Source organism: Oncorhynchus tshawytscha, linkage group LG10 (assembly GCF_018296145.1).
Source record: "Oncorhynchus tshawytscha isolate Ot180627B linkage group LG10, Otsh_v2.0, whole genome shotgun sequence".
NCBI lineage: Eukaryota > Metazoa > Chordata > Actinopteri > Salmoniformes > Salmonidae > Oncorhynchus > Oncorhynchus tshawytscha.
In genome coordinates this window covers 14990631-15007259 of record NC_056438.1, presented here as the reverse complement: position 1 = coordinate 15007259, position 16629 = coordinate 14990631, and the positions used below count along the sequence as shown (strand labels likewise).

The following is a 16629-nucleotide window of genomic DNA, read 5'->3' as shown; positions in this document are numbered from 1 at the left end:
AACTGCCTCGTTCAGGAGCAGAAAGACAGATTTTCACCTTGTCAGCTCGGGGGGGATACAATCTTGCAACCTTACAGTTAACTAGTCCAACGCAATAACGACCTGGCTCTCTCGTTGCACTCCACAAGGAGACTGCCTGTTACGCGAATGCAGTAAGCCAAGGTAGGTTGCTAGCTAGCATTAAACTTATCTTTAAAAAAACAATGAATCATAATCACTAGTTAACTTTACATGGTTGATATTACTAGATATTATCTAGCGTGTCCTGCGTTGCATAAAATCTGACTAAGCATACAAGTATCTGACTGAGCGGTGGTAGATAGAAGCAGGCTCGTAAACATTCATTCAAACAGCACCTTTGTGCGTTTTGCCAGCAGCTCTTCGTTGTGCGTCAAGCATTGTGCTGTTTATGACTTCCAGCCTATCAACTCCCGAGATGAGGCTGGTGTAACCGAAGCGCTAATAGCATTTCAAACGTCACTTGCTCTGAGCCTTGCAGTGGTTGTTTCCCTTGCTCTGCATGGGTAACGCTGCTTCGAGATGGAAGTTTATATTAAATCAATACTAAAGTGCCAATAGTCAAAGGTTAATGAAATACAAATGGTATATGGGGAAATAGTCCTATAATAATATTAATAATCTAAAACTTCTTAACTGGGAATATTGAAGACTCATGTTAAAAGGAACCACCCGCTTTCATATGTTCTGAGCAAGGAACTGAAATGTTAGCTTTCTTACATAGCACATATTGCACTTTTACTTTCTTCTCCAACACTTTGTTTTTGCATTATTTAAACCAAGTTGAACATGTGTAATTATTTACTTGAGGCTACATTGATTTTATTGCTGTGTTATATTAAGTTAAAAATAAGTGTTCATTCAGTATTGTTGTAATTGTCATTATTATAAATTAATAAAAATCGTCCGATTTAATCGGGATCTGCCTTTTTGGTCCTCCAATAATCGGTGCCGGCGTTGAAAAAATCATAATCGGTCGACCTCTAGTCCTTACTGGGGAGTTGGCAACACTGGGCTTAACGCATAGATGGGCGTTCATAAAATGCAATTTCAAGTAACACTTTGACACACTTTCATTAAGAACCAAAAATGAGCCTGATTGCAACATCCTGGAAAATGCCACTCAGAACCTAAATTTAACATAACGTTAATGTCCGGGGAATATGTTTTTTTAAGTGTCTTTACAATGTAATTTTGCTTACTGGGACTATGCTAGCATTTTTTGGGGGTCTCAGCTAGGGCGGCAGAACAGCAAGGACTGGCCCTGCAGCTACAACAGGTGTTACATATCTAGCTAGTTCAAACTTCTGTTCCCTTTGTATTCCAGTATGTAGACTAATTATTTGTTGCTTCCTTAGTATTCCATACCTTAAACATACTTTTCTGTTAATTTGTAAAAAATAAAAAAAAATAAAAAAATGTTCTCTCTGTGTGTGGTTCATCTTCTGTTGTGTTGACCCTAGCAACTCGACATGATATTGGTGAGGCCCCCAGTGGCTCTGTTGCTATGCCAAGACGTGATGATGGTGAAGACATGCACGTTAATCTTAAATATGAGGTGAGACGGTTAAAATAAGATGGAATGAATGAAACGGAACAGCATCATTGACATGAATGGGGAATCCCGTTCTGCACATTCTAGTTCTGTGGTTAGAATGCTCTGGATTGTGTGTGAAACACAGCCTCCCTTTTAGTGGACCATTTGACTTAATGGCCCCTATAATGTTTAGTGTCAGTTGTTTCCTTCTGTAGCAGTATCTAAATGCTAATGTAAGTAAACAGTATATTCATTGTTATGCCTGTAGAGATTGGACATGGACTGGGAGGTGGTGAAGGTTGGTGTCTTCGAGGAGGGTGACAGTATTGGGAAAAGCATGCAAAGTAAGTGGACCAGACAAGTGGATTGCTTGCTATTTGGGGATTTAGGCTGGGTAACCATAAAGCACTTTGTGACAACTTCTGATGTAAAAGGGCTTTATAAAATGCGTTGGATTTGAGTTATTGAAATGACAGAGTAGTGGATGGAAAGAGAATTTAAGTCATGCCTTTATTGTCCCACTAGTAGAGATGCATAAAGATGATGGCCCTCATGCACTTACCACAAATGACTCGTTTGGCTAAGTTTGCTTTAGTGTACATCACACTCCTTATAATTTATTTGCATGTTCATTAGCACCGTATACATGATCCCAATTCTATCTTGAGGTTTTTTCCTAATTGCCGCAAAAGGTAGATTATTAAGATATTTATCGAACCATGTCACGCAACGTAGTTTACCAACTCAGTGGCTAGTGCTAAAACGATGACGACATATCTGAATTCTTCCATCTTTATGCATGTTTGCCATTGGGACATTCATAGTGCAGTCAGTGTGAAACAACAATCATCTACAGTGCATTCGGAAAGAATTCAGACCCCTTGACTTTCCCCACATTTTGTTACGTTACAGCCTTTTTCTAAAATGTATTAAATTAATATTTTTCCTCAATCTATTTCTCATAAATGAAAAACCTTATTTACATAAGTATCCTGATCCTTTGCTATGAGACTTGAAATTGCGCTCCAGTGCATCATGTTTCCATTCATCATCCTCGAGCTGTTTCTACAACTCGATCGCAGTCCACCTGTGGTAAATTCAATTGACTGGACATGATTTGGAAAGGCACACACCTGTCTATATAAGGTCCCACAGTTGACATTGCATGTCAGAGCAAAAACCAAGCCATGGGGACGAAGGAATCGTCTGAGACAGGATTGTGTCGAGGCACAGATCTGGGGAAGGGTGCCCAAGAACGCAGTGGCCCCCACCATTTTTAAATGGAAGAAGTTTGGAACCACCAAGACTATTCCTAGAGCTGGCCAATCGGGGGTGGGAGGAGAGAGAGAGAGAGAGAGAGAGAAGGGCCTTGGCCAGGAAGGTGACCAAGAACCTGATGGTCACTCTGACAGAGCTCCAGAGTTCTGGGAGAATCTTCCAGAAGGACAACAACCTCTGCACCACTACACCAGTCAGTCCTTTATGATAGTGGCGAAACTGAAGCCACTCCTCAGTAAAATGCATATGACAGCCTGCTTGGAGTTACAGGACTATCAGACCATGAGAAACAAGATTCTCAGGTCTGATGAAGCCAAGATTGAATTATTTTTCCTGAATGACAAGCAGTACGTCTGGAGGAACCCTCGCACCATCCCTACGGTAAAGCTTTGGTGGTGGCAGCATCATGCCCTTTTATTTTTTTATTTTTTTAAGTGACAGAGACTGGGAGACCAGCCAGGATCTAGGGAAAGATGAACGGAGCAAAGTACAGAGAACCTTGATGAATCTGCTCCAGAGCAGACTGGGGCAAAAGTTCACCTTCCAACAGGACAATGACCCTAACCACACAGCCAAGACAAAGCAGGAGTGGCTTCGGGACATGTCTCTGAATATCCTTGAGTGGCACAGCCAGAGCCCGGACTCAAACCCAATTGAACATGTACTGCAACTCACCTCGTCCAACCCTTCAGAGCTTGAGAGACCTGCAGAGAAGAATGGGAGAAACTTCCTAAATACAGGTGTGCCAAGCTTGTAGCGTGTAATCTTGTGTAATGTAATCTTTTTTTAATATATTTTTTAAAATGTAATTAATCTTGAAATAAGGCTGTAATGTAACAAAATGTGGGAAAAGTCAAGGGGTCTGAATACTTTCTGAATGCACTGTATAGGTTTCTGTATTGAGTGCATTTGGAGGGCAATATTTGTGCTTTGTTTCTCACTGATATGAAAAAGATGAATGTTACGAGGCCAACAGTATGTTTCTTTGTTTGTTCCAGAGAGTCAAGAGTATGAATGTCTTGTCTCTGAATTGACGTTTGAACCATCGACATCCTCAGAGGTCTCGGACCCCCACTGCATACACACTGAAAACAGTGCCACCACCACCACCACCCTGTCACTGTGTTCAAATGACACCGTATTGTTTAACTCCCCGACAGACAGACTGACTGAACAGGAGGTGCAGGTGGGTTCTTCCCAGGCCCCACATCCAGTGCCCCTGAAATGGCTTCTATTTCCTCTTCCTATCTCAGTCAGCCCAGTAAAAAAAGTGGAATTAGAAAGGGGGAAACTGGAGCCTGTTCCCATTGCCATCAGCACGCCGGTGGATTCGGAACAACAGCCAGCCAACACCCTTAGGATTATAGATACAGAACCCATGCTTAGAACACCTCTGGGACACCTGGAAGCACTCACTGACTATGACATCAGTGGTGCTGCTCTCAAAGAAGAGCCACTAGGAAGCTTGGGACAACCGGAAGTCAAGGAGGAGATTGAGCTGGTCCGGCATACTGCACAACCAAGTACACAACGGTACAATGACATTACAGCAACAACACAACGAAGCACACTACAAGAGCCGATTCTCACCCAAGTAAACCCCAATGTACATGTGGCCACACAAGCAAGCATTATACTAAACCCAGCAGCAAAGGAAGAGCAGCGAGACCGAGGGGGACCAGTGTTGAGCGAGACCAGAAGCAGAAAAGGCTGTGACACCACTTCCACAGCACTTCAAGCCACCTCCTCCATATCACCTCACCGCTCTCCCCTCACCCCCTCCACTCCACCACTCCTACCCCATGAGCTGGAGAAGCAGATGAGAACCTGTTCAGGTATTTACCCATGCTGTAACTCTCAATTCCTTGAATCTTGTCTCCTCAACCTCATTGGATGAGGAAGTCCAAGCCTCCTCTGACCTTTTCCAATGCGTTTTGAGAAGGCGGTGAGTATGCAAGGAATTGAGAAGGAACACTCCCTTCTCATTTGTGCAATATACACTGAGTATACCAAACGTTAGGAACACAATCCTAATATTGAGTTGCACCCCCTTTTGCCCTCAAAACAGCCTCAATTTGTTGGGGCATGGACTCTACAAGGTGTCGAAAGCGGTCCACAGGGATGCTGGCCCATGTTGATTCTTGTTTCCCACAGTTGTCAAGTTGTCTGGATGTTTTTTGGATGGTGGACCATTCTTGATACACACACATGAAACTGAGCATGAACGCTATTGTTTGCTGTTTTGGAAAAGAAACAGAGCTGTACATTCTAGGAGCCTAGATGCAATAACCAACGTTTCAACAGAAGCTGTCTTCATCAGGGTATCATGACAAACGCTGTGGGTCACTAGTTTGTGAAGTGTCAAAGTGCACAATGCAAATAGTCCGGGTAACCATTTGATTACCTGTTCAGGAGTCTTATTGCTTGGGGGTAAAAACTGTTGAGAATACTTTTTTTCCCTAGACTTGGCACTCTGGTACTGCTTGCCATGCGGTAGTAGAGAGAACAGTCAATGGTTGGGGTCTTTGACAATTTTTAGGGACTTCCTCCTGGTGTAGAGGTCCTTTATGGCAGGCAGCTTAGCCTGGGCCGTACGCACTACCCTCTCTAGTGCCTAGCGGTCGGAGGCCGAGCAATTGCCGTACCAGGCAGTAACGCAACCGGTCAGGTTGCTCTCGATGGTGCAGCTGTTGAACCTTTTGAGGATCTCAGGACCCATGCAAAATCTTTTTAGTTTCCTAAGGTGGAATACTCTTTGTCGTGCCCTCTTCACGACTGTCTTGTTGTGTTTGGACCATTCTAGTTTGATGTGGACACCAAGGAATTTGAAGCTCTCAACCTGCTTCACTACAGCCCTGTTGATGAGAATGGGGGTGTGCTCTGTCCTCCTTTTCCTGTAGTCCACAATCATCTCCTTAGTCTTGGTTACGTTAAGGGATAGGTTGTTATTCTGGCACCACCTGGCCAGGTCTCTGACCTCCTTCCCTATAGGCTGTCCCTGGGGAGCTCCAGTGTTGAGGATCAGCATGGCAGATGTGTTGCTACCTACCCTCACCACCTGGGGGCGGCCCGTCAGGAACTCCTGGATCCAGTTGCAGAGGGATAAGTTTAGTCCCAGGATCCTTAGCGATGAGCTTTGAGGGTACTATGGTGTTGAACGCTGAGCTGGAGTCAATCAATAGCATTCTCACATAAGTGTCCCTTTTGTCCAGGTGGGAAAGGGCAGTGGAGTGCAACAGATTGCATCATCTGAGGATCTGTTTGGGTGGTATGCAAATTGGAGTGGGTCTAGGGTTTCTGGGATAATGGTGTTGATGTAAGCCATTACCAACCTTTCAAAGCACTTCATGGCTAAAGACTTGAGTGTTATGGATCTGTGGTCATTTAGGCAGGTTGCCTTTGTGTTCTTGGGCACAGGGACTAGGGTGGTCTGCTTGAAACATGTTGGTATTACAGAGGGGACATGTTGAAAATGTCAGTCAAGACACTTGCCAGTTGGTCAGCACATGCCTGGAGCACACGTCCTGGTCATCCGTCTGGTCCCACAGCCTTGTGTATGTTGACCTATTTAAAGGTCTTTCTCACGTCTGCTATGGAGAGCGTGATCAGTCGTCCGGAACAGCTGATGCTCTCATGCATGCCGCAGTGTTGCTTGCCTCGAAGCAAACATAGAAGTGATTTAGCTAAGCATATGAGTGATTTAGCTAGTCTGTTAGACTTGTCACTGGGCAGCTCATGGCTGTGCTTCCCTTTTTGTATTCTGTAATAGTTAGTGAGCCCTGCCACAAGACGAGTGTCGGAGCCAGTGTAGTATGATTCAATCTTAGCCCTGTATTGACGCTTTGCCTGTTTGGCGGTTCGTCACAGGGCATAGCAGTATTTCTTGTAAGCTTCCGGGTTAGAGTCCAGCACCTTGAAAGCAGTAGCTCTACCCTTTAGCTCAGTGCGAGTGTTGCCTGTAATCCTTGGCTTCTGGTTGGGGTATGTATGTACAGTCACTGTGGGGATGACGTCCTCTGTGCGCTTATTGATAAAGCCAGTGACTGATGTGGTGCAGCTTTCCCACTCGCCTTCTGCGGGTCCTGATGAGGCATCCGGCTCTTTGTCCTCTGTACCTGCGTCGTTTCCTCTTGCAAATAACGGGGATGTCGACCCTGCCGGGTGTTTGGAGAATGTCCTGTGTGTCTTGGTTGTTGTAGAAAAAATCTTTGTCTAATCTGAGGTGAGTGATCGCTGTCCTGATATCCAGAAGCTCTTTTCTGCCGTAAGAGACGGTTGCAGAAGCATTATGTACAAAAAATACTGCCTTAGTGGAGCACATAACACCTTTTCATTGGGATCTATTTTCCTGTTTGGGTGTTTGCAGGATCTACATTTGTAAGTGCCATTGCATTGAGTGCAGCTATTACACTTTTAGTTTCCATCTGGTAGAGGTGCAAATAGATGTTGCGAAGGGATATTTTGGGGGTGGTAAATCAGTTTACCAATTGATCTGAGATTTCTGCCCTGTGAGATTCCAACCAAGGGAGGGTCCAAAAACACATTACGGATACTGTCATCGGATCTTAGAATGTGCCAGTGTTTGAACAGTTCCCTCAATTTGTTCAGAGCACACATTGAATAGCGGGTAGTTAGAATGCTTATTTTTGCGATACTATCCTTGAAAGATGTCTCCTTGTTTAAAATTTTCTCAATGTCCGTATTAAGCAAACGGTTTTTGTACTCTCTCTCTCCTTGAGTGTTCTTTGCGTCTCAGCCATATTTCTGTCGCAATCTGACAGTTCTATTGCAAATTCTTTTGATTCGACAATTGGCTGTAGGTCGAACAGTTTTTCAAGGGAAGCGGGTGACAACTATCAGCCCTCAACAAACTGTTACGGTCAGTAGGTTTCCTGTAAAGATCAGTGTATGGAACATTATCACACAAAAATCAGAAGATCAAGGAAACTGATTTGACGTGTGTCAGATTGCATAGTAAATATCAGGTGCTCAAAACAAGAGATGAGAAGCATGGAATGCCTGGATCTATTTTGCATCACCCCTCCATAGAACAAAAAGTGTTGTAATTTCTAACATTATTATTTGGAAACTGGTACGTTGATATTTTTGAAGGGATTGAAAATGGACTGTTTCCATGTAACCCACATACAAATTAGTGTAGTTAGGAGCCATATGGGGTCCCATAGAAGTACCCTTCGTCTGAATAAAGAAAGCCTTTAGAAACCTGTGTGTGTGTGTGTGTGAGTACTATTTCAGCCAATGTTACAGTGCATTCACTGGAAGGTATTTCATTAGGGTCACGTTGCAGAAGAAAATGTTCCATCGCTTCAATACCGCCCGAGTGTGGAATATTAGTGTGTATAATGACCCCACATCAAAAAGTAACTAACAAAGTGTTATCATAGAGAGGATCAAGAGATTCAGTAATATAGATGATACTACTAGTGTCCTTTACAAAGGAGGGGAGCTGTTCTGCGAGTGGTCTAATAAATAAAGTTGATAAGGGAGCTGTTACTGCATCAAAGCCTGTACAATAGGGCGCCCTGGAGGTTTTTGTAACATTCTTGTGTAATTTTGACAAAGTATAGAAAGTGGCAATTTTAGGGTGTTGAATGGCCAAAAGGTTGTTCTTATTTTGGTGATTTGACCAGAACTTGCCTATCTAGGACAGTGGTAGATAATGTTCTGAAATTGGGAAGTGGGGTCACTTCTGCGTTTCTTGTAAAAGGTGTTGTCAAGCAGTTGTCTATGACAGTAATTTACATAAGATGTCCAGTCCATGAGTACAACCGACCCACCCTTATCAGCAGGACGAATAAGGACTTGAGGTATCAGATTGTAAAGCAAAGATTGTTCATCCTTAGGTAAATTATGGAAGGACATGTTAAGGAGATTGCCAACATCTGGTTAAAAAAGTCTGCAATGTCTCAATAGTGCTTGTGATTGGCTGGAGGTACAAAGTAATTCTTGCTTCTAAAAGGAGTCAGAATGTACAGGTGAGCAGCTTACACATTCAGTAGAAATTAGGGGAGCTAAAGTATTCCCTTAAATACTTGACTCAAGATATTTCAGCTTCTCTTTTGGAGTTCACTTTAAAAAATAAAGTCAATGTATTTAATAGATTTCAAATTAATGCTATAACAAAATGTGGAATAAGTCAATGGGTGTGAATACTTTTATGGCACGGAGCATACGAACCATTAAACAACTGCTCTTTCCATGACAGACTAACCAGGGGAATACTATCATCCCTTATTGATGTCATTTGTTAAATCACTTCAAGTCAGTGTAGATAAAGGGGAGGATAGGTCTAGACACTTTAAAATAATTAGTTAACATGTATTGTGCATGTGTGTCGTTAAGAGGGTGAATGGGCAGGACAGGGCTTCAGTGTGTTTGAACAGGGTATGGTAGTAGGTGCCAGGTGCACAGGTTTGTGTCAAGAACTGCAAACCTTGAATACATGTTCTATTGGTTTAATAACAAATTGTTGACCAGCTGGAAAATGATTTTATTGAAATGGATAAAACAATTGAAGAGAAACGCAGAACTCTGCAAGGAGCTGTTAAAACCAAGTTTAATAGTTTGGATATGAGAACTGAGGATGGATCAACAACATTGTAGTTACTACACAATACTAATCTATTTGACAGAGTGAAAAGGAAGCCTGTACAGAACAAAAATATTTCAAAAGATGCATCCTGTTTGCAACAGGGCACTAAAGTAATACTTGGGTGTGCTTGTAATTTAAGTACTTGGGCTTGTTTCATGATGACCGCTTGTGTTGGGTCAATCTTTCCTCAGCGCTAGGACAAATGTAGCCTACATTTTCCCGGTTAGGATGATTGTGTTATGATATATTTACTTCTGTGAATATCTGAACAATGCATCCAAAAATAAACTGCTGACATTCTGGACATAACTTTGTAAGGACTGTGTTTGTGTAAATAGTTTCTGAAAAAAGTGTGGCCAGCTCAAACGCTGATTGTTGCGTCATTCGAAACTGCCGTTCTAAACGAGCATTCTAAAGAGTGTTCTAAACACACGGGTGTGATCGTACGCTTCAGGGACCACTGTAGAACGATCACACCCGTGTGATGGTACGTGTGAAAGGGTTAAAAAAATAAATGTAATTAGCGCTAAGCACAGACAAAAGACTAGAGGGAAAAACTGGTTGTTAGCTTTACACCAGACAACAGGAGATGAGTTAATCTTTCAGCACGATAACCTTAAACACAAGGCCAAATCTTCACTGGAGCTGCTTACCATTAACACAGTGAATGTTCCTGAGTGACCGAGATACAGTTTTGACTTAATCTAATGAAGACTGAAACACAACAAAATGGGATATAAATACTTTCTGAAGGACCTGTATGTGTTGTGTTCAATGTATAGTTTTTATTTTATTTAGCTAGGCAAGTCAGTTAGGAACAAATTCTTATTTACAATGACACCTTCCCGGGGAACAGTGGGTTAATTGCCTTGTTCAGGGGCAGAATCACATATTTTTTACCTTGTTAGCTTGGGGATTCGAATCAGCAAACCTTACTGGCCCTACGCTCTAACCACAAAGCTACCTGCCGCCCCAGTTTTACCCCAGTGGATAGTTTGTCCTGTCTTATCTTATCCAGGGGCGCAAAAGTCTGGTAACTTTCCCAAATTTGCCAGGTTTCCCACTTTTCTGGGAGTTGTGGAAAATTACTGGAGTCTTGCATTCATAATCCTATTTTATCTCATTCTCCCCAGTGAAGCTTGAGGACTTGCGGCTGGTGGGACACTGCCACCGTCGCCTGTGCATCTGCTGGGACTGTGGCAAGATCTTCTACCGGAAACGGAAGCTGAGGTGGCACCGCCGTTTAATCCACACCGGAGAGAAACCGTACTGCTGCTCCCAGTGTCACCGGGCGTTCTCGCTCCGGAAGAATCTGAAGCACCACCAGAGGACCCACACAGGGGAGAAACCGTACCACTGTAAAGACTGCGGGAAGCAGTTCCGGTGCAACGGGAAACTGACGACCCACATGAGGTTTCACACAGGGGAGAAACCCTTCGGCTGCACCCTCTGTAGGAAAAAATACAGGGTGCTAAAGAACTTAAAGACACACATGGCCACCGCACACCCACACCCTGGCCGATGTCTTAACCGTTAGAACAAGTCCAAAATGGTACCCTATTCCCTTTTGTAGTACACTACTTTTGTCTTATATTGCTCCCTCTGGGAACAAGGGGCGGAAGAACTTGACACATGACATCCAGACATAAAGACATTGAGGTGAAAGACCACCCCAATACAGTGAAAGACTGAATAGTAGAAGATTCTGGATAGAATATTTGAGTGGGATGCAGTGTAGGCGGCCTTCGTGTTATCTAGAGATCTACAACTACGGTTGAAGTCGGAAGTTTACATATACCTTAACCAAATACATTTCAGATCAGTTTTTCACAATTCCTGAGATTGAATCCTAGTAAAAAAAAGTTCCTGTCTTAGGTCAGTTAGGATCACCACTTTATTTTAAGAATGTGAAATGTCAATAATAGTAGTGTGTTATTTCAGCTGTTTATTTGATCACAATCCCAGTGGGTCAGAAGTTTAAATACACTCAATTAGTATTTGGTAGCATTGCCTTTTTAAATAGTTTAACTTGGGTCAAACGTTTCGGGTAGCCTTCCACTAGCTTCCCACAATAAGTTGGGTGAATTTTGGCCCATTCCTCTTGAAAGAGCTGGTGTAACTGAGTCAGGTTTGGAGGCCTCCTTGCTCACACACGCATTTTCAGTTCTGCCCACACGTTTTCTATAGGATTGAGGTCAGGGCTTTGTGATGGCCACTCCAATACCTTGACTTTATCTTAAGCCATTTTGCCTCAACTTTGGAAGTATGCTTGGGGTCACTGTCCATTTGGAAGACCCATTTGCAGCCGAGCTTTAACTTCCTGACTGTCTTGCTGTTGCTTCAATATATCCACATAATGTTCCTGCCTCATGTTGCTATCTATTTTGTGAAGTGCACCAGTCCCTGCTGCTGCAAAGCACCCCCTCAACATGATGCTGTCACCCCCTGTGCTTCACGGTTGGAATGGTGCTCTTCGGCTTGCCAGCCTCCCTTTTTCCTCCAAACATAACAATGGTCATTATGTTTAAACAGTTCTATTTTTCTTTCATCAGACCAGAGGACATTTCTCCAAAGTGTACGATCTTTGTCACCATGTGCAGTTGCAAACCATAGTCTGGCTTTTTTACATGGTGGTTTTGGAGCAGTGACTTTTTCCTTCCTGAACGGCCTTTCAGGTTATGTCAATATAGGACTTGTTTTACTGTGAATATAGATGCTTTTGCACCAGTTTCCTCCAGCATCTTCACAGGGTCCTTTGCTGTTGTTCTGGGATTGATTTGCACTTTTTTCACCAAAGCACGTTCATTTCTAGGAGACAGAAAGCATCTCCTTCCTGAGCGGTATGATGGCTGCGTGGTCCTATGGTGTTTATACTTGCATACTATTGTTTGTACAGATAAACGTGGTACCGTCAGGCGTTTGGAAATTGCTCCCAAGAATGAACCAGACTTGTGAAGATCTAAAAAAAAAAATAAAAAAAAATGTGTGGTATTGGCCGATTTTCTTTTGAATTTCCCATGATGTCAAGCAAAGAGGCCCTAGGTTGTTTGAAGGTAGGCCTTGAAATACATCCACAGGTGCACCTCCAATTGACTCAAATGTTGTCAATTAGCCTAGCAGAAGCTTCTAAAGCCATAATGTCATTTTCTTGAATTTTCCAAGCTTTTTAAAGGCAGTCAGCTTAGTGTATGTTAACTTCTGACCCACTGGAATACAGTGAATTATACGTTTGTAAACAATTGTTGGAAAAATTACTTGCACAAAAGTAGATGTCGGGAACACGGTATTCTTTCTAGAACCGACCTTTAAGATCACTGATGTCATGATTTGACCTTGTTCCCAGTTGTCTTGAACGCACCATTAGAAACTAGTGTTTTGCATGCCTCTTCCTAAGATGGCTGACCTATAACTATGAACACTATGGTCCTTACAACAATGGATAACACACCTCGTTGTACTCATACACTGATAATGTTATAGAACACCATGTGAGATTCTCAATTCCATATTCCTCACGTCCTCTCTCCGTGCCTCCTTCTCAAAATCCATTGGATGAGAAAGCCAGAGGTCCCTCCACTTTGACCTTCTCCTACAATTGGTTTTGTTACGGAGTACTCGAGGAGTATGACATTTACATTCCCCTAGGTACTGTGGCAGTTTCTCCTGATCAGGAAAACATTCTGGGCCCTAGATGTCCAGAGGGCTATACTACAATGCAGGCTCAAGGAGTAAACCTGCTAACTTGCCTAAATATTCTGAAATAACAAAACAAAAATTGAAAGATGAGCATGGTCTACTTAACTCGACAACCAAAAATGCATATCTAAGTTCTTTTATGAATGATAAAATAATTATTCCTGGTTTTATCAAAGTTAGCTGGCTTTGATCCTACTTTGTATTATACTCCTCTGGTCAAACCATGTTTGAAGCACTCCTGACCCTACCTAGGCAGATCATATGGTACTATACTGTAGTGTAGTTACTAGCTAGCATACTAAATGTCTCTTTCAGAAAAAATACACTAACACCATCTGCGGATGCCAATGTTTTCTGTTGAAGTGATTGAACCCAAATACATGTTCATATGTACTCTTTGGTGGAAGGAAGTTCTTGGAGTAATATTGAATTGTTCTGTCAGGAGGATGTTTGGACACTGACTGTCTTTACTTTCATTTGATCAAAATTATTCTGTTATCATTTGCTTTATTTCTGTTTATCCCACAGATTCATACATGATGCAGTGCCTTGCAAAAGTATTCAGACCCCTTTGATTTCATCACATTGTGTTACAAAGTGGACTTAATAGATTTTTTTTTTTTTTTTTTTGGTCAACAATCTGTCAGTGTAAAAAAAAAAAAAAAAGGTAAAATACATTGATAAAATATTAACATTAAAATATGTCAATCCAAGTGGTCTGAATACTTTGCAATGCACTGTATATGGACTTGTAATTGTGTTGTTTTGTTGCACCATGGACATCAGATATTGGAGTAAAGTATGCAAAATAACTGGTTTATTTAATTGAAGTACTTTTATTGGTAATATTATGAGTGTCCGTCAGCTTTTCATATCAAACCGTACATTGTTCTTTTACACATTAAATTAAATGGTGGGTCTATGCTGTGATTGATTACACACAATGCAACTTTATTGTTCGTGTTACAGTGAACATTTGTCCTCTGATTGCTCAACTCCCTCAGATAGGACACATCTCATACACACAGTTGCAGTGCAGCGTTTCTACTTAGAAAGCATGTAGTGGGGTTAGGGCCTTGCTCAAGGGCCCAACAGTAGGGAATTGTTGTCAGGATCTGAACACCGCAGCCCTTCAGATAGCTGGGCTACCTACTGGCCCTTTTCTTTTTTACAATGCAGTGCTTTAATGTGCTGTAGTTATCACATTTCAAGATCACATAATACAGTATAAACACATTCACAACTTCCCCTTACATGTCACTTTATTTATTTTGTCTTGACTCATTGGTCTCACAATACAAGCATGCTACCACATGCTTGTTACAGGTATAATAAGTAAACTAGGTATAATAAGGAAAGATCCCTACACCATTTTGTTGATGCCGAAATATATACAGTGGGTTAGACTACTGTTTGGATGTCTAACATGGAAGACTGACTTTGAGATTTTCTCAGATGTTAATGTTTCACTTGGCCTCATACTTGATGTTGAAGGCCACGGGTCCTCCGATGTTGAAGCCAAGGTAGAACGAAACTGGTCCAGGATTCCGAATGCTGGCCAATTGATCCGGGAAAATCTTGATTCTGTTGTCTGCAATGTTCAGGAATATTTCATACTGTTCGACCACGCCCCTGATCCTAAGTAGACGATCCTTGATTGCTGCAAGTTCCCATATCTTTCCACTGCTCCACAGTTTACCCAGTTTTCTGTTCTTCTGCTTTGGGGAAAGGTTATTCATGATCAGAATGTCCACTCTTGATTTGTGGACCAGTCTGCTTAAACCCTGACCCTTTCCGAGTAGGAACAATGGAACAAGGTACCTGGAGCGGAAGTACATACTGAGGTCCCACTCAAAGGACCCTCTCAGTAGATCAATGGTTTGTTCATAGGGAAAGTTGTGGGTGGCCCCACCCTCAGGCCAAAACAACATCAAAGCCAAGAGATGAAATTCAGTGGGTTTGTCAATCTGTTCACTGACATATTTCTTTAGCATGTCTTGTAAGGTTTGTAGAGGCATGGTTCTCGTTTCACGTCTTACTCCCCATTGGCTCAGAAGGATGTTGACAAGAATGTAGTTTTGAGTAGCTTGGGCATCTGACCTTTTTTCACCATTGATTATTCTGTAGTGCTGTTCCATCCACTGCAGGTTAGGATAAATTATCTTTTGATCAAGACATGAGAGCAGTCCAGGAAAGCTGATTGGCATCAGTGTATTTCTGGTAGCAACCGATAACATCATCATGGAAGTACCCTGGTTCCTCTTTTCCTATTTTGGGCTTTGAGTAAGTCAGGTACCTTTCAAAGAACTCATACCTTTTCTTCACTCCGTCTTTGAGTTGTGCAATGAGAGGCAAATACTCATTGAGTTTTCCTCCGGGAAAATCATCAGCTATGTAGGGAGTTTGCTTTTTCCCTGTGAGAATGTCTTTCCACCTATTATCACATGTTGTGAGTGCCTCAAAAAGATAGTTAGCCACTTGTAGATAGCCAAAGCTTCCCCTGTCATTGAAACTCTTTGATTCTAGTTCCACTTCTTTTTCTGCAGCCTTCTCCTCTTCTTTGAAAGCGTTTATAGCCTTTCCTGCTATTTCCAAAATCTCACATGCAGGTGGACACGGTGTGTGTCCTATTTTCTTTCTTAAATTGCCCTTGTGAACTTGCCCAAGAGTATCTGCGATGAAGGAATTGTTGGGAGCCCTCTTTTTAGCCTTTAAAGCACAATATTCAGCTTTTTCGTAGTTTTGAATTTCAATGTAGTAGAGGCGTGCTAGAGCTTGAGGGAAAAAAGGATTTGCCCCAAACTTATCCACTGCTTCTTTCAGAATGTGTTCACACATGCCTAATCCTTCATCCTTCTTTATATCTTGAATCAGTTTGGAAAAGGAATCCTGTGTTTCCTCTTCTGCGTTCTGCTGTTTGTCCACTAGTGCTTTTGCTTCTGTGATTTCCCTCTTTGTTAGCATGTCTTTGATGACGGGCACTAAATGTTGCGGCACCTCTGCCTTACAAAAGTACTCCAAGAAGTTTATTGTTGTGTCACCCCTTTTCACACGGGACATAGCCAGTAACTTGACACACTGATCAGCTATCATTGGATGCTTCATCCGGACACGTTTATTGTCTTCCTCTTGTCCGGAGAAAGTGACTATGAGGTCATTGAAAGGGTGCATTCTACTTTCAAAGTCTTGAAACCATGCATCAGGGAATTCCGCACATTCAGAACATAGCTACATTCAATCAAATTCACAAGTTTATTTAAAACTTTGAAAATGTTCAAAAGGTTGCTGTCTTGACGGATTTGTAAAGGATCATGTGACTCTACTTTAATTTCCTTCCAGTAATCGCTGTGTTTGTCGTTACATCATATATTAAGAATTGAACAATTAAAGGGACAACCTGCAGTTTGAACAATAACAAAGCGTCCACCTTTCCGCTGTGTTGGTAAACTGCTGAGGGATGGGACTGGAGAAATGCAGCTAGACATGA

The 16629-nt window shown here is 42.2% G+C and overlaps 2 protein-coding genes across 2 annotated transcripts in view; one reads left to right on the top strand and one right to left on the bottom strand.

The window, feature by feature from the left end:
- Window positions 1–11515, top strand: part of LOC112233950 (zinc finger and SCAN domain-containing protein 21-like) — a 12630-nt gene extending 1115 nt beyond the window's left edge. The window contains exons 2-5 of the mRNA XM_024401874.2: window positions 1482–1576; window positions 1824–1899; window positions 3832–4668; window positions 10580–11515. Of these exons, the coding sequence (XP_024257642.1) occupies window positions 1482–1576; window positions 1824–1899; window positions 3832–4668; window positions 10580–10983 (1412 nt within the window). The 3' untranslated portion in view covers window positions 10984–11515. The remainder of the gene's footprint in view (window positions 1–1481; window positions 1577–1823; window positions 1900–3831; window positions 4669–10579) is intronic.
- The window catches only part of LOC112233951 (sterile alpha motif domain-containing protein 9-like), a 52113-nt gene that overhangs the window by 11887 nt on the left and 23597 nt on the right, over window positions 1–16629 (bottom strand). The gene's annotated exons all lie outside the window — the stretch shown is intronic.